Genomic DNA, 25,957 nt, shown 5'->3' on the forward strand with positions numbered 1-25,957 from the left:
TTTTTAACAAAGAAAATAATAATATTGAAATTTACACTAAATTCTCGTTCGAATTTAATGAATAATGACTGTTTAATAAATTATTTCCTAAATTCGAGTGACAGTGAATAACATTTTGAATCAGTTTTGGCGGTTATTTTATTTGAATGATCAACAACAAATTACTGAATAAAATTTTTTATTGGATACCTACCAACCTATTGAGATTTTCAACAGTCTTTTCTTTTTTTTTTCTGTTTATCTTATATTAAGTGAACATTACCTAATTCATCTTCTTGTACTTAAATACCTACATTAATTAACAAAATAACTAGTAGTAAGTATTTAAATATCATACATTACACAAGTAAACGAGTGCAAATGTTGCAGTGATTTTTTGAAATATAAAAGTTCACATTAAATTATTAAAGTTGGATGCAATTAAAATTAACGAAGTGATCAAGAGTAAAAATGAGAACATGAACGTTCAAGTGAAATAAAAAATGGGGAAACTAAAAATAATGATGCTATAAAACAAAAATACGTTTGGAAAGTTCGAAAATAAATCATTTTTCGTCATAAATTCATAGTTTTTCAGAGTTTTCAAAAGCTGTGCTTTCCAGTGTGAGTGAGGCTCTCACGGAAAATTCGGTGGAGCCTTTTCCCATTTTTACTATCCATTTTTGTTTGATTTCCCGACGTGACAGTTTTCATCAAAAGCCGCCAAAATTGAGAGGTTCGGAGGTATGAGCTGCCCTGAGGTGGTCTACCAGGCCTATTACCCCTATCTTTACCAGAGGCCGCCAGCCACTGCCACCAGTGCAGCTCGGTCGGCAACGTTTCCACATTTTCCTCATCAGTATGACAGGGTAAGTAAATCATGGTCTTCAATTTTCTTATTTTATTCTTTAACACTAACAATATTCCTCACTGATGGGGGTTGGGCACGGTTAGCCCAGTAGTAACGCTCTTGCATGCCATGCAGAAGGTTTCGGGTTTGATGCCATCCACAAAAATTTGTATTATAGATACTCGATTTTAAAAGGGTTCTTGAAAACTACTGCAGCGAAATTTCAAATTTACATTTCGGAGGGATCCCAATATAAGTGGTTATAATAGGTACGTAAGATACCTTTTAAAGAGGGAAAAGAAGAAGCAGAAGAAGGAAGAATGAAATCACAATTGAATATTAGTGGATGTGCTAAATGTTCCACAGATACTGACCGCAAAAAAAAGTTCCAAAAAAATTGTCTCTCTTCGTTACCGTTTGACGATTCGTATCAGGTATCAGTCTCGTAAACATGTCTCCATCAATCAGTCCCGTAAACATGTGGTTCATATGGACCAAAATATTTTTAATTGGAAACTGATAAAATAGGTGTTAAACTATTCATCATAAATTTTATTAAAATAAAATTCTTTTATTTTACAATAAATGCAAATAAAATAATAATAAAAAAAAATAGATACCTTCTTTTTTATGTAATACCCTACTCTATTAAACACATAAGTTGGTAAATTTTTACTATATTACCGAGTGAGATTATACAAAAAGAATACACATACATAGACTAGTAAGATAAGATTATCGGATTTTCATATCATTGGAGTTTTTTTTCGATAAAAATTTGATCAATTTATCAAGCAATAAAAAATGTCTCGATAAAGTGGGAAAGATATTGGTGATCTTAAAATCAAGAAATAAATCTGTGAGAAAACGAGCTATTTATTTTATTTTAATATGTATTAGGTACTCTTTAATTTTGTCTCGTAGAACCTAACCTAAAAATTTATTTATTTATTCAAACAAGTATCCTACCTACCTATAGTATTTTCGTAGTAAAATTTTATAGTAATTTTATAGTACCTAACTTATTTTTATAGAAGTAATTAATAGGTATAAATATGTAGTAAATTATAGGTACCAGTAATATACCAGCATTAAAATTATTTTAATATTCTATATAATTCTGATGTTGTTTTCATAGGACCTAGGACTTATACCTGGTATAGATTATGGAAATTTTGGCCTAAAACTGTTTCACAAACTTGCTATGGTAGACTTCTCTTAGTCTGGCTACCATCAGTACCTACACAAACTTGATTTTACAACAGCCCCCCATGTACCAATAGCAGGCGAATGTCAATGTTCACGCAATAATGTCACCATATTGCACACACAGGTATGTGAAAATTTCTATTTGAAAGTTAAATTTATTTTCTCTCAACACAACCTGTTACGCCTGTTACGCTAATAGAAACAGATTGAATTTATTTCCAATTTCAAACGATTCATTTGATATTTATAGAGTCTTCTGTGACTTTGATATGCGTTAATTGAATGAGATTTGATATTCTTTAATTGAATGATAATTAGGTACACGTAGAAGCAAATACGGAATAGTTGCCTAGGTAATATATTTTATTTTTTGTTCAAGTCGTTAGACCTTAGAATACTATTACTACCTATGTAGATATTATACTATTTATACTAAGGGTCTAACTAATAAAATGGTAAATTTAGAGTTTTCAAGAAGAAAATAAAATACGATGCAAGTACATTCGAAGTCATAAACGTTAGACCTTAGAATACTATTACTACCTATGTAGATATTATACTAAGGGTCTAACTAATAAAATGGTAAATTTAGAGTTTTCAAGAAGAAAATAAAATACGATGCAAGTACATTCGAAGTCATAAATGGCAAGATTCGCAAGACAATTTGGGAGTAAATCCTTGTTAACCCTTTATAACTATAGTTGCTAAGCCCCCAAAATGTCTTTCAAGGGCATTAGTGTGGGAGTACAGGCCTACTCCTTTAGGAAATGAAATGGCAATGGAAAAAATTGTCTGGTAGAACATCCACCTATTGTTGCATTGAAATACCAATCTTATGAGTCTTACACTGATCGCACTGTCCTGGGAAAACCGTTATCTCCACTAGTATATTTCCTAAGACGGCTTTGTATGTATTACCGGCTAGTATGTTTCCTATAACATGAGTTTGTAATATAGCATAATAAAGACTTTTGGAGTTACAGGTGTTGACTCTTTTTTTCCCCCCTTTCTTTCTTTCTTTCTTTGATGTTAGATCTTGGTATATCTTTATTAAAAAGGAACAAATTAACCCATTTATTCCCACGGGGTCGTTAGCGACCCACCTTGTTTTTTGATTTTTCTATTTTTTTCAGTGTTAGTTATAACTAAAATAGATGTTAGATCTTGGTATATCTTTATTAAAAAGGAACAAATTAATGTGTTTATTATGCACATACAAACAGAACTTATACTGGGTGTTTTAAATCCTAGCCATGACTAAAACGAAGTTTGCAATAGGTACAGTTTTTTTTGTGATAGCACAAATGACCAGGGCAGGGGCCAGATTGATCTGTGGCACCTATATACATCTTAATTTACCTACAACAAAAATATCTACCTGGAGGATCACCAGATGCGTCCGAAAATCCCAAATCATCCGATTTGCGTCCCAACCCAAAAAAGGTCATCCGAGTTGCGTCCGCGGTACCTGAGATTGAACCTATACAATTAAGATCATAAAGTAAATAAATAAGTATATAACGAACAGGGTGACCAAAAATAACTGTATAAAAACTTCTGTGTGCTGTAGGCCTATAGGAACAACCTATGGATATGAACAATTGAACATGTTGTATGCTATTGCTATTATTTTTGTATACCTTTCTAAATTTCGTCGTCGTCCAAATTTCACTACTGTGTAAGTCGATTTTTGGTAAAATGAGTTGTTTGGCGAAATGGTTAACAAAAGGTATGTACGTATTTTTGAAATCATAATTCTTTCCAGACATAAAAAAAAACAGCTCGGTAGTTATACCTACTATAGGACAAAGTTTCACACTGAATAACTTCAGATTTTCATTAATAAATAGGAAATAGTTTTTACTCTCTCCTGAGAAGTTGCCAAAATCGACTTACGCGGTAGTGGACATAGTTCAGATGACGATATCCTGAAGCTTCCAACCCAAAAAAGGTCATCCGAGTTGCGTCCGCGGTACCTGAGATTGAACCTATACAATTAAGATTATAAAGTAAATAAATAAGTATATAACGAACAGGGTGACCAAAAATAACTGTATAAAAACTTCTGTGTGCTGTAGGCCTATAGGAACAACCTATGGATATGAACATGTTGTATGCTATTGCTATTATTTTTGTATACCTTTCTACATTTCGTCGTCGTCCAAATTTCACTACTGTGTAAGTCGATTTTTGGTAAAATGAGTTGGTTGGCGAAATGGTTACCAAAAGGTATGTACGTATTTTTGAAATCATAATTCTTTCCCGACATAAAAAAAAAACAGCTCGGTAGATGACGATATCCTGAAGCTCATTTGATAACAATATTCAGAGCTTAAGCTTCAGCTTAAATGTCACTCCTGGGATGTCAAAAACACTTCAATTTATCACAGCTGAATGGCCACCCTAATCACCGTTAGTGCTATACACCATATACGAGTTTAGAGAAAAACCGCCTCAATGTATTGGGTATCTACCTACCTCATGTAAGTTCAGTGAGTACAGTTGAATTTTTAACGTTATCGATTGTAGGTACCTACATGATGAAAGCTGAAAAAATGCTGCGTACAGAGAGCTTAAGCTTCAGCTTAAATGCCACTTCTGGGATGTCAAAAACACTTCAATTTATCACAGCTGAATGGCCACCCTAATCACCGGTAGTGCTATACACCATACCTCAATGTATTGGGTATCTACCTACTATCCCCATGTAAGTTCAGTGAGTACAGTTGAATTTTTAACGTTATCGATTGTAGGTACCTACATGATGAAAGCTGAAAAAATGCTGCGTACAGTATTTTTTTGTCACCCTGTACTACATGTATACCTTCAAACTAAGATAATTATATAAAGTACATTGTTCTAGCTCAGGTAGCTCAGGGACGCAACTCGGATGATAAATTTCGGAAATGGGACGCAAATCGGATGGACGCAACTCGGATTTCACAGTCGGGACGCAAGTCAGATCCCCCCTACCTACCTACCCACCCAAAAAAATTTAATCTTCGAGGTAGGTAGGTTCTGTACAAGAAAATATGCAAGTACGTACCTATAAAGGTAAGATAGGTAAGTTTGTTTATAGGTACTTGTTATTTATTATCGCTTTACTAGTGTCAGGTATATGGTATAGGTACCTAAGTACTCGTATGTCTATCAGAATGAATCAATCATAACTTGAGGAAAACAAAGCTTTGTACGTGTTTACTTGTTCGAGCAAGGCTTTCAGATGTATCCGGAGTGTTTTGAAATGTATTTGTACATACTTGAGATTAATACATTGATACAATATGCAATAATAAGAACTTGTATTTAATAGAATCTATATCTGATAGAGAATGATCCTCGTATGAAAATACACCGTACCGGAAAACTTATAGCACCAACGCATGGTGCTATTATATGTAGTTTTCCCTATGTATTTAATTCTTATACGATTGTTACCTACGGTTAACAAATTTTAACTGGACACACATTGAAGGAAAAAATGTAGTTTTCCCTATGTATTTAATTCTTATACGATTGTTACCTACGGTTAACAAATTTTAACTGGACACACATTGAAGGAAAAACATTCATAAAATTTATACGAAGCATCAAATTCAGATCTATGAAGTTATTGAATGAAGGAATAAATCAACTGTCATCAAAAATCAAAAGAATCTATAATTGATTTGATTCACCAGTCCAATATGGAAGGAACTTCTAGGAATTCCTTGAAGTTGAAAATGATTGTGTCTGTTGAATAGTGGCCAGTGAGAAGTTATTGTGAATAAATTCAGTTTAGCCAGTTCCTATTTCTGGTGGCCTTGCATAGATGACGAGATGGAAAAATTCACGAAATAGAAAGTTTGATCGTCTCCATGACCTAGTCCTGCCCAGGTTCAGAGTAAGTGGCCAGAGTCCACTTCAATTTCCCAGCGCGTTCATGTTGATCTTCTTGAACTGAAAGGGTATTTGAGATTGACTGATTCATATTCTAGGTGGCCTGAACTTATTAGGAGTCGTGCGAATTTCGTGAAGTATTTGCCAGGTTTGGCATACCAAATAGGTACTCTTGTGTCAGATTATGGTTTCCCTTTCCAATCAAGTAAGTTTGAGAGATTCTGGTCAAAGAACAAACTTTGTCACGTGACCACTCCACATAATATTATCATTCCAACAGTTAACGGAGCGCAGCAAATGCTGTTAATACAGTCAATGTTTCTCTCACTAAAATGGTTTTAGATAGTGAGAGTTCTAATTGTGTGAGGGGAATTGTTGTTGAACATATTGGTAAAAATGTTTATCTTGTTTGGCTTGACAACGGTGTTATTGTCAAGAAACACCTTGACCAAATCGTTCAATATGATTAAGGTGAAAAATTTTCTAGTATGTAAATCTAAAGTTTTATCGTTCAATAATGTTATAGGTAATTTAAATTAATGAGCACCTAATGAATGAGAGAAATGCCCTCTGTACTCTGTATCCTCTAAATTCTCATGTGAAATCTTCAAGATTAAACTCTTCTCCAGAAGAAAAAACAAACAAATGTACAAATAAAAAACACTGTCAAGAAACACCTTGACCAAATCGTTCAATATGATTAAGGTGAAAAATTTTCTAGTATGAAGATCTAAAGTTTTATTGTTCAATAATGTTATAGGTAATTTAAATTAATGAGCACCTAATGAATGAGAGAAATGCCCTCTGTATCCTCTAAATTCTCATGTGAAATCTTCAAGATTAAACTCTTCTCCAGAAGAAAAAACAAACAAATGTACAAATAAAAAACATAAAGAAACTAAAAAAATATACCTAAGTTCCAAGATTAAGATTATTTTTGAGCTATAAAAAATTATCATAAAAATGGTATCATTTTAAGTATTATGTTGTATTTATTTATTTTGATCGAACATGGATTACTTATGAAGATCATGGGAAAATATCCTTGCTGTGTGTGTATCATAATATGAAATACATTAAATTTGTGATACCAAGATGTGCATAGCATAATTCCTAGGTAAGTTTCTATCTTATAAGATTTAGGTACCTAAATACCAGAGATATTGGATTTGTAAATACATAGGAACATAGGTAATAATGATTTTTTTTTTTTTTTTTTTTCGTGTAAACTTTTTATGTAGTACCTACGATCTAAGAAGAAGAAATCCTCAGTTATATACGTATAGGTGTACTTCCAATCGAAAAAATACCTCAATTCTGCTTTAACGCCTAGATGGAAATCTCCAAATATTTACTAAAGCTCTCGTGAATCATAGAATTTCTGATGAAAAAGCCAGTCCAGTCTTGTACCACAATAAAATGTTGTACTTTTGTTTTTCCTTTCCTTTGTACTTTTCTCTTAACCCAGTCAAGCCAAGTGAGTTTCCTCATAGTAACAGAAAATTCAATAGAAAAGGAAAACTTTTTTGAAGAGCTCGTCATGATAAAAATAAAATGTGATGTTGTTGTTGTTATTGTTGTTGTAGTGGCTTTAGCTTTCGCCGAATGGCGATAGCAGAATAAAGAAAAGATGTCTTTTTGTATCTGCTATACAACGGGGTGATGATCTCTAGCTCTAGCCATGTTAAATTGGCTGGCTCGTCCTGAACCGCAGTCAACCATCGTAAGGACTTGTGCTTGGTCTTTAAAAGCAGAGAGAACCCTTTGAGGAACTGCCAGCTTGCTAGGCTGGTTAGGGTTAGCTATTCTCCTCCCTGTTTATAGTCCCACAGCCAGACGCTAGTCTTCTCTCTGTTTAACGTCCCCTAGCCAGACAGTGTGATGGAGGAACAAGGTAAAAATAGCACATCCACTCTTAACTACACACAATAGTGGATATGCCATTTTTACCACTTGTAATTAAATCTTGGGTATAGATTTAGGTTCATTATCTTGAGTATAAAATAAATTTAGGTTGATTATTCTTATTATTATTAGTGTCATGTAACTTTTCATAAAATTACACACCAAAGTAGGTATCTCGACATTATATTATTTAACATTGATGTTACAATATCGAATATGTTTTACAGTGGACAAACAAACACACACTAAACGGGTTAACTAAACGAAATACTCACATAGTAATGCATTTTAATATAAAAAATATTAATGAAAATGTTAATAATATGTAAACAAGCATATGGTGGCTATTCAGTGGCGAAGTAGAAAATAAAATAAAAATAATTGCATATAGATTACAATGTTATTTCTTTTGATTTCGGGCGTAAAAGGACTCTTTGTAGGATTCACATTTTTTGGTTTTCATTTGATAAATCGGATGTTTTATCAAATCGGAACACGCTTACCAATATACCCTCTAAACCTCTGTCTTGCTTTTTTCCCGCAGTTGGCTTTGAGTTGTGTTTGGCTCAATGTAATGACTCACCCTATCTCCAGCACTAGTTCAGACATTAGCATAATTATTTTCAACCTGGGTGTAATGTTCTACGATATCAGTTACCTGTGCTATACAAGTTCTACTAGATATAGGTACAAGCATAATATTTTCGTACATGTTTCCTATAAAAAATATTGTAGGTAAAGGACTCTATGTAAAGTTGTAAAGGTGCCACATGGTGTCGTGTGTACACACACACATTGTCGATTGTGGCATATCATGAGCTGGCGCTCGCTAGCACCTTTGACTACCCATGAACAGTTTCATGACTTTTATTTTTCAGTCCGAAATTTCTTGAGAGAAAAGTTTGAGCTTCTGGGTCTAAGATAATGACACTAATGACGATGACAGTCTAAATCGCCATTTTTACTTTCTTGTGTTCAAGTCTCCATTGTTTACTCAAAGCAAATGGTCTAAGAATGTACGTTAAGGTGTGTCCAAACATAGTCGATCGACAAAGCGAATCTATGCTGTCGAGGCAGTGTGGACGGTTCAGTCGACATCGATCGACGGCCTTTAGGTTACGGACAGATTCCGGATACCAAGGAACGTTAGAATTACGGAAACGCTAATTTGTATAACTACTGACGAGACTTTGGGAGTAAAAGGGTCACTGTGAACTGTCTGGAAAGGCGGTATTGTCGGCGCTTTGTGCAATGATGATGGCTATTAGCAGACATCAGATAGACTAGATACGAGAGAATAGATAATGTGGGCAGAGTGAAATGGGGGGAAATTAACGAGGACACCTCCGAGTAGAATTATGATACATTTGGCTGAAAAAATAAATATATCCTCTTACTTTTTTAATTCAATTAACGTTTCACACATGTAAATTTTCGAAATTAAATGGGATATTAGATATGATAAAAAGATAACTGTGTAGGTAGTACCTAGACTAGAATATTCTGATAATATGAGACCTTTTACGAAGGTATGAAAAACGGAGTTCAAACTTAGTTCTGTTCTAACTGTAAGAAGATGAGCACGTGAAGTAACCCAACTTGTTGATTTCAATCAAAGTTAACTCGAGTGTGGTAGGCCAGGATTTCAATAAATTGGGCCATATCCTCTTACTTTTTTAATTCAATTAACGTTTCACACATGTAAATTTCCGAAATTAAATGGGATATTAGATATGATAAAAAGATAACTGTGTAGGTAGTACCTAGACTAGAATATTCTGATAATATGAGACCTTTTACGAAAATATGAAAAACGGAGTTCAAACTTAGTTCTGTTCTAACTGTAAAAAGATGAGCACGTGAAGTAACCCAACTTGTTGATTTCAATCAAAGTTAACTCGAGTGTGGTAGGCCAGGATTTCAATAAATTGGGCCACACAAGGATGTTGCAGGGATTCCTGCCCAAACGTATTAGCATAAAAAATATCCAGGGAGATGTATATCCAGGGAGATTCGATTTTCGAGCTTAGTTTTCAAGGCGGTCATTACGAATCTTCAAAAAGATCTTTAGATCTTTCCTCAGTTCTTTCTTCATTTCTTGCAATACTTTGTGAGATACCACACAATAAGGTGGGATGGGGGGCAGTTGTGTAAAAAAATAAATAAATAAATTGGGTATTTTTTTTATTTATTTATAGTATTAGGTAAATATCTACAGAAAGGGAGACTTTTTTAAATTCCTCCCGGCATCGGCAGTCCAGGACTTTCATTCGTTATTTCAGCGTTACCTACTCCAACGTATAAGCCTGGCAGTTCAGCGTGGGAATGCGGCTTCGATTTTGAGTGCCCTTCCAGGACATGAAAACCTGGAAGGGGTGTTTTATTTGTAATTTTAGATGTATTCTTAAATAAATACACATTCATAATATATTATATATTAATTTTACTATTCAAGAGCGGATTAGTGAAAATTTCACGATTCTAAGCAATGTGCGGATATAGGTAGAATTTTATTATTGATTAGAATCAGTTAAATAATAATCCAAGAAGGTAGGTATTTAAAAAGTGAAAATAAATGATACAGAACACAGAGAAAGTCTTAAAATTTACTGTAGAAAAACTTCCATTGAAGATCCCGTAATTACCTACCCATGTACCTTCTATAAAATAAAGAATCCTAAAAGTTGTCATAAAAATCACAATTTTATTCAACAATAATGGCGCCACAAGGCAAGGAAACTATGCAACTGTCCCTATATGGGTTCATTTCTTGGTTAGGTATATGGTATATGTGCCATGTGCCATAGAGTCATGCTAATGGCGATATCTGGTTACTTCTTACTAAGTCGCGTGCTGTACTTTGAGTAATCAGATCTTTATCGTTCTCTACGTGATTTTTTGGAGCTTGGAATCTGGTTCCGGCAGCCAAAATCATATCCCAGCTTTGATGGATGACTGATAGAGATTGTGATCAATATCGGTACATACCAGACAGTGCCACACTGGTCGCTATCTACACTGAGTGTACCCTGATAGCACGAACTAAAATCACACGAGTGATTTTTTGTATCATCTATAAAATATTATTTATGACAAAAAGTATTTTCTTAACAAAGTATTTTTTAATAATAATGTATATGTGCCATGTGCCATAGAGTCATGCTAATGGCGATATCTGGTTACTTCTTACTAAGTCGCGTGCTGTACTTTGAGTAATCAGATCTTTATCGTTCTCTACGTGATTTTTTGGAGCTTGGAATCTGGTTCCGGCAGCCAAAATCATATCCCAGCTTTGATGGATGACTGATTGACTGATAGAGATTGTGATCAATATCGGTACATACCAGACAGTGCCACACTGGTCGCTATCTACACCTGATAGCACGAACTAAAATCACACGAGTGATTTTTTGTATCACCTATAAAATATTATTTATGACAAAAAGTATTTTCTTAACAAAGTATTTTTTAATAATAATTAAGGAAAGAGAACATTTTCCATCCAATCCACCCCATTTCCCTTTCATTTTAAATCCCCCTCTTTTTTAATCCGGAGGCGGAGGGGCAAGTGAAAATTTGACCCAAAGAAGCGACTTTCTGATTCGAGATTAGACTATGGGAATTCAAATCCGTATTGAAAAGTATTACGAGCTCTGAATTGTTTGCATTGCTTGGCGATCACTGAACTGACTTTGTATTTCTTTATGTACAGGGTGACTAAAGGAGATGTGCAAAAGAATTTACGTAGGTACAATATAATGTAATAAAAGTGATATTCCTGACTCACTAGATGACTAGACTGTTTCCGCGAACAGGTCTAGATAGGTATGTATGTCCGTAGATACCTACTTACCAGATTTTTCATAAAATATATCAAAGTATTTTAAAAATCGCAGATAAATTACAACACGAAGATCTCAAACACACATAGTATGTAATAAGAAAACAAATAAAACACACTTGATCCTAGCGGAAAACTCCAATTCTACTAGGAACATTTGATTTTACAAGTATATTTTACGTTCATATTTACTATCTACAATCGTAATATTTTGGCTAGTATATATAGGTATAAAAAAAGTCTGTCGCCTTCAGTAAATTCCTGAAATTTCCATCCTTAAATTATGGAGCAAGTATTTAGAAGTCAAATACTGAAATAATATAAATTAATAAAAGAATAAAACATTATTTTTTTTTTAGCCAGCTCGGACTGTGTGCTTTTTTACATTTCAAATAAATATATAGCTATATATCGAATGTAAAAATACCAGTGTCTCCTTTATTGATAAAATCAGACCGCAACACAAGGTGTTTACGAGCAGGGCCGAGAGTAAAAACAAGATTGGCTGAGGATATTAATTAATAAATAAAACATACCTACAAAGAGTTGTTCATCTGGATTATCATGTCACTAATAAATGTAGGTAGATACAAATGCAGGATTTTCTTTTATCTAAATATAGACAAGTAATTTTAATACCAAAACTAAAGTAGGCATAGACCTGTGGCAATGTTTGCATTTATTAAAATAATTATCTACCTTCCAAGGTGTTTTTTTTTTTTTTTTTTTTTTTTTTTTAGTATGAGTGGGTTGTAAATAGGCACATAAGTCAGGAAACCAAATTTGAATACAAATTTTCGACCCCTCGGAGAAGTAGGGAATGGAACCCTGAAAAAATTGCATCTTTTCCCCCTTTATCGATGGGTATTCTTCTTTAGTTACGAGCCTGGAAATTATATCATCTGAAAACTTGTATAGTTTTGTTTAGTTTTTTTTCTCATTTATTTATTTTTTAAAAACTTCTTTTTAATTATTTTTAATTTATAAACGTCTTTGAAGTTGGAACAATAAATTTAATAAAAGAAATCAAAGTTTACATCAAATGTCACGATACTCGTTTTGTTTGCATAGATAAAATAGGTAGATATTATTTTGCAAATGGATGATAATCTTGTCTTGTTATAATAATAATAATTATATTATTGTAATAATAATAAAATGGAAAGTAGATCAGGAGGAGTGTATGGAAATCTGGTAAGTACTTTTTTTTAATGCCTGCTATGTTTTCCAGCCTGTTCACAAGGTGAATTCGTAAAAAAAAAAGACGTGTGAACGAGCTGTTACTCATTCATATGATGTTATCAACAGGTATTTTTGCTTTGCAAGTTTACTTTTGCGTTCTCTCTTGCAAAAAATAGCTTTCTATCATAGATCTATATATTTTTCAGAGTAACATAAGAAGGTACCAATCCATCACGGTCCTGTCTATTATTATGGGTATCAGGGAAGGACTTGTGTGGTCTGATCTACGAAAGGATCTAATAATGTTTGAATATCATATGAATATCCTTTATCTACCAAAATTTCTAATGAGACTAAGGTATCTGTAAAAGTACGGTCCATGACCGTTTCTATCGAAAGAGATAAATCATACATGTCCTAATTCTCAAAAATTTGCATGACATGTCCTTTAGGATCCTGGGATCAGCTTTTCCGATTGGGGTGTAGTTTTTCCCCGCAAAAGATCCTCTCATAATGTGTTTTTAGCCCGTCCTTCCTTTATTATTACGATAGTAATAAAAAAAAAGGTATAAGGGAATTGGTGAGTGCTGTAGAATACCAATTAGGTAAATATTATTAAGCCTCTGAGTTTCTACTGAAGACTCCTAAAACCAACAGGAATGATTTGATAATTACCATCAGGGGAGCTATGAAGGTTCCTCAGAATAAACGACTATTGAAAAGGTTGGCAATGGTATTCAAAAGAGAAAGAAAATTATTGAAAATAGTCAAAATTAACATGTTTTCCATGACATGGGAGGTATTCTTTGTCCTCAAGATCCCAAAAACGTTTTGTTTTCTGTATACGGCCTTGATTGTATCTGCTCCCAGGATATTATATAGTCAAATTGAATATTTTATAGGATTTTGTTTGGTTTACACGGAATATTTTTGTGGACATAATTATACAAAAAAGTATTCCTCTGTTTATAATATTTAATATACTACCACTATCAATAACACGTTATATATTAATCTTTATGATCAGCGCTTAGCAGGTCGTCTTTGTAGGGGTCTCGTATGGGCTTTGTCAAAAAGTTTAAAAGTCAAAGTGTGCACAAGGAAATAGAAATAACTGGAAGTCCGAAAAGAATGGCCACCATATTACTCGTTGTGAAGGTCGGGCCAGACCTGCTGGTAAGAAAAAATAAGTAGATACCTACTCCAGACAGTCTGCCAATCCTGGCGTTAAGATATTACAGACTACATTTTCAATATAACACAATATATCAAATGCAATACTGATTTTGTACCTATATGGTTAATATGGTAGAAAACAGAATTGATTAGTTCACTATGAAAGTTTAAGTGGATCGTAATCTTTCAACATGATAGCTCATTAGTTGGAAGACTTAGTTACCCGTTATTATATTTTCTTATTAATTAATCGCAGACTAATCTGAAAATAACAGGGGAGATCACAAATAATTACTGAAGGGAAGAGCAGAACTTGTCAATAATTCAACAACCCCAAAGGAAAACAAAAATAGATATTGTATCAATTCTAAAATATAGATATCGTATTTTGGTCATTTTAGTGGATATGTCATTTGAACTTGGGCTTCGACAGTCCCTTCTAATATACCTATCTATCGTATCTTTACGTACAATCAACATCCTGTGTCAGATTTTATTATTATCTTTGTATAGGTACTAAAAGTACTTTTAATTTTTATTTCCTACCTATTGTTTCATTCTGAGGACATTAAGTTAAACTGTCATTAAGTGGCTGATGACAGTGATGACATGAATTGCTAAAAAATTTAACACTTTGAATTAAACTAGGTATGTATGTTTAAATGTAGAGCAGGAAAAACATACTCTTCTTATTCATCCCTTAGAACTTGTAAATTTAATTTCAATAGTTTCTTCTGAGAAAATTCAACGTTTTTCCTTGTACCTTAGGTATCTATACGTACTAAATCTAAAATAGATAATATTATGTACTAGTATGATCAGTTCTGTCTCTTGCGTTGACATAACATCGAATAATTAATAACTTGTATAGGTTGTTTCCTCATGTCTGACACTAATAATGCATTAAATTAAAAAAGAAAGAAAGAAAAAAAAAAACCTTCGGGTTAACTTGATTTTATTATACATAATTGACAATGCGTAAATCAATCAAACCAATCACGCTGTTGAGTATGTGTTTTTGGTTTTATTTATATTATTTGAATGATTTTCTTCGACTTAATTTGATGATAAATTTACTAGTGATTTACAGATAAAATAAAAGCGAAAGATCTTTGAAGTGATGACTTTGGTATTCATCACATGCGGAATGGCCGCATGGCTCTCTCACATTTATCTACGACACCTGCTCTAGTTCATTTTACTTTCGTCATATTACTAACCAGCTGATCACTAATTAAAGATCAGATCCTCCACGTTAAGGCTTGTTTAAAAGTTTCATACAATGCCGTAAAATTTATTTGGACCTACCCTGTAAGTTAGTACTTGATTTACTTAAATACCCAGAGTAGCCAATAGCCACGGGCCCCACGCCTTCTGAAATTTACAAAACGTTATTGAACTTTCTTTTCACGTCATCATACCTAGATGAATAAAATTTTAGTATGTACATTATAATTCGGGTTATCGGGTACCTACCACAAAAAGCCTTAAAATATCAATGTATACTACCCAATTACCCATTTAGGTAGGTCATCAAAGCTTAATACGAGGCGAGGGGTCCCCCAATCGATGTGCATTACCAATACCAGGGGCGTATTTATGGGGGGTTGTAACATGAGGTGGTAGACCCCAGCCTTAGTGAACCTTTATAATGTCTCCCAAACGAGCTGTAAATATTTGTATTTTCAGAATATTAAGTGGAGCTTTTGCGTATGATATCCAATTTAAGTGATTAATTTGAATGAATTAGGAACCTACATTAACATAGAAAACTATCAGTTACCATCAGTAGAATCGAAAGATGAGAGGTTTAGAAGTGGCACTTCTACCCCAGAAATTATTAGAGACCCTTTCAGTCCTTTAAAAAGGTACTGAAGACAGTTTTAACTGTACTAAAAATATCAATTAAGATTCGTCTCACGGTTTCAAATCCATGGTTTTTATTTTTCTACTGGTCTTCATACATGGTCTCGAAATGTACGTGATAAGTATATAATTATTTCAATAATAATATTAATGAATTGATGTTTTTAACATTCGACTGTAGTTTGTAGGTACATTGAAGCTCATACAAGTAAAAGTAGGCCCCGCGGGGGCTTAATCCGTCACTAACGCACTGATATTTTCATTACTATCCCACTAAAGGTTCTTATTTTTGTGGTGCTATAATTTGTGGTATTCCTTAATTTCAGTTGATTGTTTTCAGAGCACTCTTCATAGCGAAGTATCGGTAATTATAATACCACAATGTTAAAGTACTTCATTGATCGGTTCATGGGCCGACTTTACGTGATTTGATTTCAAAAGCAGCCTTACCAATTGCACTGTTTTATGATTTTAGAAGCGCCTAATTGATTTCAAAATTTGTTCTGCACTTTTTGTTGGACTTGTTGATTTCCAGATATAGTTACAAACAGCGGTTAACTTAAAACAAAGATGTTCATAAATTCAGTGGCGTGTATTCTATCGAATCTAGGGAATCATAGCTAGGGAAGAAGAGGAATAGCGCTTCACTTGCTCTCTACGTTTTTAGTTAAATTCTTTCTTTTTCTCTTTCTCAACCCGTGTACGACTTACCCACAATTTTAAGACCTTATTTTATTCCGCATAAAATTTTACGTAGATTTCAAATATTATAAAAAGTTAGAGCGGGGCTTTTGTGACATATTGTAAATGGATTTATTATAGCAACAAACGAATTCATGACACTCATGACACAACAAACATTTTTGCACCTTTACAATAAATTTTAATTATTAGGTAATATTTTACTATAAAATTAATTTGTTGTAGGTACCTACCTGAATTTTCATAAATTTACATGATTTTTACAGTTAAAAGATTTTCCCTTGTGACTGCGATGTGGTGATATCAGCCACATAGTTAGGTACTAACAAAAAATACGAGTTAATTATGAGTTTAAAAAAAGTTTATTACCTTATAAATTTATTAATATTATGTAGTTACCTATATGCATTTTTCTGGAATTTAGATTAATTATCCCTTTAACCAGAAATAGTATAAGTGCATAACTACCTTACCTTCTGCCTTAATTAATTTTAATTAATTATTTAATTGCCTATATTGGGGAAGTTGGTCACTTTCATTATACCTACTTATGTACATAAATATAATTGTGGATATTATAATTGGAATTGGTGAGTATCAAGCAACCGAGGTACCTACACAATGGCTTGTTGAAATAAAGAATATATAAATAAATAACATAACTTTTCTTGAGTTCTTAATAAAGCATTTTTCCTTTCTATTTATTTTACCCCCTCCTCCATTTCTCTCCTCATCTGGAAATATTAAAACATTTATTTTGCCTTTTTTTCTTTCGTTTTCTTTTTCGCCGTGTCTTCATCTTAATTTTCTTTCTAATTTATTTTTTTGTTTTATTGTTTCTTTTTTTTACTTGCCTTAATTTTTCTTCTCCTTTCTTTTTTCGCGGAGGGTTTGTTAATGAAAAAGTGTATTAGTGGATGTGTCATTTGCACCATCTCAGATTACAGCCTACTTTTTGGGTGACTCTTGGTGTAATTTTTTGTTTTATTGTTTCTTTTTTTTACTTGCCTTAATTTTTCTTCTCCTTTCTTTTTTCGCGAAGGGTTTGTTAATGAAAAAGTGTATTAGTGGATGTGTCATTTGCACCATCTCAGATTACAGCCTACTTTTTGGGTGACTCTTGGTGTAACCTTAACAGTAAATTCAAAGGTTCTCACGGTAAAAATTTCACATTTCTATCTGAGAAATCAGGCATATACCTATAAGTAGGCTGGGAGCCACAGAGAAATAAATTTAATAGTCAGTGTGGCAGGAATTAAAGACACTTTGCATAGTCGATAAACATTGTACTTGAACTTGTGTTAATTGTTTACCTTTATAAAACAAATCAGATGTATTTTGTTCAACTATAGTAGGCTATTTTGATTAGGCAGAACTACAAATATCTCTACTCGGACAGTTAGTTGTTCATTTACAGATTTTACAGTCTGTCCAATTTGTCGAAATAAACATCCTTTCATTTGCAAATTATACCCAAGAGAACAGATAAGGACAGAAACCTCAATAAATATTTTCTCACGTCAGAGAGTACGTATGGATAGAGACATAGTTTGGAGGAATAACTTTTTTTTACTCAAGTATTTTAATTGTTTTATAATTACCTATTTTTATTAGTTTATAAAGTAGAATAGTGTTCATCTAGCAGTGTATATCTAACGAGATGGAATTTGACATCCAAGATGCATTCTTTTTGTCTTCATTTAAAAAAAGTCTAATAATGAGTGCTGTAGAATACCAATTAGGTAAATATTATTAAGCCTCTGAGTTTCTACTGAAGACTCCTAAAACCAACAGGAATGATTTGATAATTACCATCAGGGGAGCTATGAAGGTTCCTCAGAATAAACGACTATTGAAAAGGTTGGCAATGGTATTCAAAAGAGAAAGAAAATTATTGAAAATAGTCAAAATTAACATGTTTTCCATGACATGGGAGGTATTCTTTGTCCTCAAGATCCCAAAAACGTTTTGTTTTCTGTATACGGCCTTGATTGTATCTGCTCCCAGGATATTATATAGTCAAATTGAATATTTTATAGGATTTTGTTTGGTTTACACGGAATATTTTTGTGGACATAATTATACAAAAAAGTATTCCTCTGTTTATAATATTTAATATACTACCACTATCAATAACACGTTATATATTAATCTTTATGATCAGCGCTTAGCAGGTCGTCTTTGTAGGGGTCTCGGGACCCGACTTGGAATTTATTCTCACGGAGAGTTGATACATCAGCTGAAATACGATCTTGAGTTTCTGGTATTTTTGGAGAGGTTTTGGTGACATAAATAGTAGTAGACAGACGGTATGACTGAGAAGAAGGGAGGTATTTATCAATAAAATTATCAGTAGAATTAATGTTTGATTACTCTGAGAAAGGCATTTCCACGGTTTTGGTCACCTAAGTTCATGGTGTAAACAGAGTAAGCACGCCATCGCCACTTTGAATGTCTAGTCTATTTTATGTCCGCTATTTTGGCTTAACAGCCTGCAATATGCTGATAGGTGATGTGATTGATTTGTTACCTATATTCTTGGGATTCTGGGGAAATACGAGAACTTTAGAGATCCCATTTAGCATCCTAACTCTAGAAATTCCAATTTGTGCGTCTAATTTTTTAATGAAAATATTTGATCAGATTGGCATGAGAAATTTTATCGCTCATTGATGCACAAATAGGTGTGATTGATTTGTTACCTACCTATATTCTTGGGATTCTGGGGAAATACGAGAACTTTAGAGATCCCATTTAGCATCCTAAATCTAGAAATTCCAATTTGTGCGTCTAATTTTTTAATGAAAATATTTGATCAGATTGGCATGAGAAATTTTATCGCTCATTGATGCACATTTAGAAATTTATTGTAGTGCTGTGCAATTTTGTATCAGGTATTATTATATTTAAATAAACACATATTATGTTCAATTTTGAGCCGAGTCCAAAAAACACGAAATAAATAGATCGCGTGTTTTAAAAATATACTGTGTTTATATTTATACACACAGAAAGTATGCTGTACACATTTTTCTTCCTTAAACATAATTAAAATTGACATATTGATTCTTTATTGGGGCTGTTGTATGCGAATTTTCATTTTTCTCGTTGAACAAGATTTGTGAAAATCCATATGAAACTAGAAGAAAGGAAGTTTCGTCACTTGAACCTTTTATCCATAGAGAACTTACGAGTTCCCATTTTATTTTCTACAGAAAGATTTTTAATAAATGTATCACACGATATTTGATTGGATTTGATTGTTCTTTTTCCTGATTTCAGTTCAATGTTCAGCGAACCCTGGAACAGCCTTCCACCCCCTCTCACTCCCAAAGCAGTGACACCTATCATCCTCATAGTTCACACCACAGTAGTGCGGGTAGTATAAGTAGTGGGGGTGGAGGGGTAGGAAGTCCAGAGTCACCCCCACCCAGACACTCGAGTAGTAAAGAAGAAGTCCCCGCTAATTCCTCAAGCGAAGGTAAGATAATAATTAAATGTTTTTTAACACCCTGTGAAATTGAAAAGGAACGTTTCGGGAAAAAAAAAGGAAAGTTGTTCTTAGCTTAGATACTCGAGGAATGTGTTAAACTTAATTCAATTATTCAAATGCCTATTACTCGTAATACGTCGGTACCCTTTAGACCTCGGTGAGTTTTTCCAGATCCGCCGGCTTGAAATGTAAACCATAAATTTACATGGTGTTGATCACTTCTGCCGAATTTCAAGAAAACTGGAATAACCGTTCGATAATAAGGAAAAAAAAATAATTGTAAAGGATCCGGAAACACAAGAAAAACTTTGAAATAAAACTTCAATCACGAAATAATACTTGATTAATCCTCAGCTATTTTGTCTCACGTTACAAAAAAAAAAAAAATAATTGTAAAGGACCCGGAAACACAAGAAAAACTTTGAAATAAAACTTCAATCACGAAATAATACTTGATTAATCCTCAGCTATTTTGTCTCACGTTACAAACCTCTACCTTTTGAAATTACATTCAAGATGAAATGCATAAAATAAGGCAAGACCGGGAACAGGGTTGTAATATTAATTTGTTTTCCATGCTGTGAGAAGCTACATACTTAATTAAAGCTGTGTATATGTATAGGTACACATTTCAATGAAAGATGAGGAGAATCTACTCTTTATGAAGACTCTTTGTAAAAGCCCAACTCAGTTTAGGCTAATTACAATGAGCCTGATGAGCCTGTAATTTATATTTCTAAATCTAAAAGAACCTTATTGGATGATTGATAGATGATGTTTGACTCTTTTAACTCAATAAAAATATATCATTGACTCGAGTTTCATTTTCATTTCTGATCACTTGGATAATATTATTGTCTCATCCTATCACTATTATGCTCATAGAATTGCTGCAGGTTGATTATTTATTAGTGCCACATCGGTATTGATTAAGTTATGGAAAAAAGATTCTACTTTACCTTTCATTAAGTCACAATCACTTTATCATGCTATGAAGTTTAGAAAGGTCATTCGGAGCGCTCTAGGAATATTTCTTGATTTCTACTACGAGATAGATAGGTACGTAGTATTTTTACACACGCATTCTTTTCCACAGAACTCATAAATAAGTTATCTTCTGGTCAGGCTAGATATCAGTTGAGAGGAGAAGTATTGCTAAAACTACAAGGGCGTTTCCTTCGAGTAAACTGAGGAAGCTGCGCTTCACAGATCATTCTAATGCATCGCTATTATTTCCTACATCAAGAACCTAATTTTAGGCTGAAAATTGCAGTAGGGAATTTTAATAAATCAAATCATGAATTCTTTGCGGTAAAGCAGAGGCCTTCTTCGCAACTTTTGTGGGTATCACAGCATTACCAAGAGCCTCCTTTACCCCAAAGTCCAAGCACAGAGCCGAAAAAACTTGGACCCTGTCGGGGATGTGATATCCACTCGATCGTGGGTATTGATAAAACATTACTTTACGTTAGGTAGTAATAGGTATGGGTTTATAGCTTAAATCCTATATCATGTAGTTGGAGTACCTCCCTATGTAGCCATTATTTTATCTTTAGTATAACCAAGTACTAGGTATCAAGTCTAAAATGGTCACTCTTATATTTCTTGGTTTCTGCCACAAGATACCTAGATAACATATTGTATTTATTCGCTTTAAAGAGATTTTACTCGTGTTTACTCAGTAAAAATGTATACTGGAAGTAATGTGTCTGAAGTCTAAAATGGTCACTCTTATATTTCTTGGTTTCTGCCACAAGTTACCTAGATAACATATTGTATTTATTCGCTTTAAAGAGATTTTACTCGTGTTTACTCAGTAAAAATGTATACTGGAAGTAATGTGTCTGTCCTTGTTCATCTTATTATGATACTGTTTGACTGGACATGTATACGCGTAGTGCAGGTATGACAGCCTAAGTTAGCACTTGTTTGATTTGTACAGATGAAAAACTGTGACCATGAGGAAAAAAAAAAAAAAAAAAAAAAAAAAAAAAAAACAGGCTAAGCTAAACACAAGTTCTAACAACCAAGCCTGGAGTATTCTTACTCTTATCAAGCAACCGAGGTACACAATGGCTTGTTGAAATAAAGAATATATAAATAAATAACATAACTTTTCTTGAGTTCTTAATAAAGCATTTTTCCTTTCTATTTATTTTACCCCCTCCTCCATTTCTCTCCTCATCTGGAAATATTAAAACATTTATTTTGCCTTTTTTTCTTTCGTTTTCTTTTTCGCCGTGTCTTCATCTTAATTTTCTTTCTAATTTAATTTTTTGTTTTATTGTTTCTTTTTTTTACTTGCCTTAATTTTTCTTCTCCTTTCTTTTTTCGCGAAGGGTTTGTTAATGAAAAAGTGTATTAGTGGATGTGTCATTTGCACCATCTCAGATTACAGCCTACTTTTTGGGTGACTCTTGGTGTAACCTTAACAGTAAATTCAAAGGTTCTCACGGTAAAAATTTCACATTTCTATCTGAGAAATCAGGCATATACCTATAAGTAGGCTGGGAGCCACAGAGAAATAAATTTAATAGTCAGTGTGGCAGGAATTAAAGACACTTTGCATAGTCGATAAACATTGTACTTGAACTTGTGTTAATTGTTTACCTTTATAAAACAAATCAGATGTATTTTGTTCAACTATAGTAGGCTATTTTGATTAGGCAGAACTACAAATATCTCTACTCGGACAGTTAGTTGTTCATTTACAGATTTTACAGTCTGTCCAATTTGTCGAAATAAACATCCTTTCATTTGCAAATTATACCCAAGAGAACAGATAAGGACAGAAACCTCAATAAATATTTTCTCACGTCAGAGAGTACGTATGGATAGAGACATAGTTTGGAGGAATAACTTTTTTTTACTCAAGTATTTTAATTGTTTTATAATTACCTATTTTTATTAGTTTATAAAGTAGAATAGTGTTCATCTAGCAGTGTATATCTAACGAGATGGAATTTGACATCCAAGATGCATTCTTTTTGTCTTCATTTAAAAAAAGTCTAATAACTCTCTCACTTGCCATCTAAAACTATCCAATTTTAACAATATTTTGTTACTTTCACTAGCTGAATCGTTGGTTAGTCTAATAACTCTCTCACTTGCCATCTAAAACTATCCAATTTTAACAATATTTTGTTACTTTCACTAGCTGAATCGTTGGTTATATAAATAATCGTTTAGTTCAGTTATGTTGTGAAAGATTTACTGTTAATTAATTGTCTATTGATCAAGGATAGTAATTATTGAAAACTCCCGTTTATGAGACATGAATAACTTATAAGTTACTGTATGTATAAATACAAACCATTGCAACACAAGTAATGATTCACCTACTTTGAAAACTTTCACTGTTTACATCAGCAATAATAATATTTATCTTGGATAAAGTAAGATAGTACTTTGAGAGATCAAACAGGCGTCCCTGCTCTTAAATCGACCATTTTGTTATAATACAGATAATGAAAACGTATTGCATGAAATTAAATAAATATATTTCATTTTATTAAATTCCCTTTGCTCAACAACATTCTCCAAACTTTACTTCCTCGCGAGCTGTTTCCCTTTGACAAATTTAAATGTGTCACTAAATTGTGCAGCGTAGAATATTTATTTTGTCGTTTGTTTACAAAGATTAGGTATACCTATTAGGGTGCAATCACACTGAGCCAACATGAAGCATGCCTGCATGCTGCAATGACCTATACTTCATGCTTTCAAGGCAATATATTATTATAGCAAGCTTCAAGACCATAAATGAATCCAATGCAAAAGCTTTGAAGCAACTAGCTTTTAGACCTAGGAAAACTCTACCTAATCCTTGATAACTCTAATGAAATTATTTTAATACTGATGAAAGTATTATTATTGGTATAATAGCACAAATTAAACGATTACCTATTTAGTTATGGAGATAATGTTCAAAATTGAATTTTTTTTTTTTAATCACATGATGGTTTTGTACAAGTAGAAGAGCTATACCTACCTGCTATACTATGAGTTACTCGTAGGTACTGATGTTTTATTCACTTGAATGCTATTTTGCACTGCACTGGGTGATTTTTTTTTTCTCTCGAATAAAAGATCTCTAAATCGGTGAATTAGTGATACATGTATTATCAATTAGATAATGTAACATGTTCAAAGTTGGAGCTCGGTATAAAATGAACTTCTGTAAGCAAACAAGCCGCTGCAGACTTAGTAACCAAAGTTTTAACTGCAGTTTTCAGTTCCCACAGATGAAGCAAAGTTTTTTAAACAATCGGCTTTCTGTGGGAATGCCTACGTAGTGTATATCATTCAGTATAGAACCATTAAATTTGTGACATAATCTATAGCTAGTTATAGTTGTTAGAAAGAAAGTTGTTCTTAGCTTAGATACTCGAGAAATGTGTTAAACTTAATTCAATTATTCAAATGCCTATTAATACGTCGGTACCCTTTAGACCTCGGTGAGTTTTTCCAGATCCGGCTTGAAATGTAAACCATAAATTTACATGGTGTTGATCACTTCTGCCGAATTTCAAGAAAACTGGAATAACCGTTCGATAATAAGTTAAAGACAGGCAGACAAAATGCTAAATCGTTGAGTTAATAGTGTTCAAACTGAGAACCAACTTCGTTCACTCAATTTGGTATTTACAACTAATAATATGGCTTTTGGTGCAATCCCACGTATAGCCAACTTTGTTTGGCCTTTTAATTTTCTAAATATTTTATTCCTAGAAGGTCGCCAAAAGTCACGTCCTGACTACATTAATTTGCTATAGCATTAGCAACTATCCAAAAGAAGCTAGACTCTTTCAGTACTTGTATACAAGTCGCAATTGGTATTCCTTATTAATATTTCTCAATGTTGCTTCGGCGTACATGTCAGCTATTGGATTTCTTGCATGACCAAAACATAACCAATTAAAAAAGTCTAAAAATATACAAGAAGAGAATAAAATGGAAAGAAAATGCGCAGTCTAAAAAAAGAAAAGGAAAAAAGAACAGGATTAAAAAGAATATAAAAAAATCTGGTGTGAACATCACACGACTTTCCTTATCCTATTGAATGGTGCTTATTTGGGTGTTCTGTTGTAACATTTACAATATCTCTAACCGTTTAGTCGATATAGCTGAAAACCGCCAAAAAGCGGTCGAAACCCGCCAAAAAGCGGTCAAAATACCACCAACCGCAGCACCTATTTTAACCAAACGTTTTGTATTGCATCCTTGTCACATTCGTGAACTACATACCAAATTTCAAGTCTTTAGCTTATACCGTTCCCGAGATATTGTTAAATTACACCGAAAACCGCCAAAAAGCAGTAAAATGCCGCCAAGCGTTGCACCGGTCTTAACCAAAAGTTTCGGTGTCGCATCCTTGTCACATTTGAAAGATACATACCGAATTCCAAGTTTCTAGCTCTTACCGTTCTCGAGATATTTTGTTTTACAGACAGACACACACACGGACCAATGGCTGAAACTTTGGATTTTAGGCAGTCTAGGGACCTCAAAACGTGTTTTGGCACTAAAATCTGACCATCAAAAATTTGACCCGATTACATTACTTTCCTTCCTTACAATGAGCCTGATGAGCCTGTAATTTATATTTCTAAATCTAAAAGAACCTTATTGGATGATTGATAGATGATGTTTGACTCTTTTAACTCAATAAAAATATATCATTGACTCGAGTTTCATTTTCAGTCTATAAATTGTTGCTACCTGATTCGTGGAAGTAGAATAAACAACTTTATGGACGGATTATGGATTCATCATAATTAGTTTATTAATTATTCATCAGCCAATATATCCCAATCTGGAGGTAGAAACATCCAGTCAGTTCTATCCTGAGTTTCATGTGTCCAAATTGGTCTTA

The 25,957-nt window shown here is 33.2% G+C and overlaps 1 protein-coding gene across 2 annotated transcripts in view; it reads left to right on the forward strand.

The window, feature by feature from the left end:
* The first annotated feature begins 53 nt into the window (after positions 1–53).
* LOC103517149 (protein vestigial-like) overlaps positions 54–25,957 on the forward strand; it is a 55,096-nt gene continuing 29,192 nt past the window's right edge. Inside the window, exons 1-3 of one of the 2 annotated variants that reach the window (XM_026827576.1) lie at positions 54–316; positions 570–848; positions 19,872–20,070. In XM_026827576.1, the coding sequence (XP_026683377.1) occupies positions 726–848; positions 19,872–20,070 (322 nt within the window). In that variant the 5' untranslated portion in view covers positions 54–316; positions 570–725. Of the gene's footprint in view, positions 317–338; positions 849–19,871; positions 20,071–25,957 lie in introns of those variants that run through there. The other variant, XM_008482198.3, reaches the window with a different exon arrangement.

This window comes from Diaphorina citri, unplaced genomic scaffold (genome assembly GCF_000475195.1).
Source record: "Diaphorina citri unplaced genomic scaffold, Diaci psyllid genome assembly version 1.1 scaffold3, whole genome shotgun sequence".
In the NCBI taxonomy this organism is placed as follows: Eukaryota; Metazoa; Arthropoda; class Insecta; order Hemiptera; family Psyllidae; genus Diaphorina; species Diaphorina citri.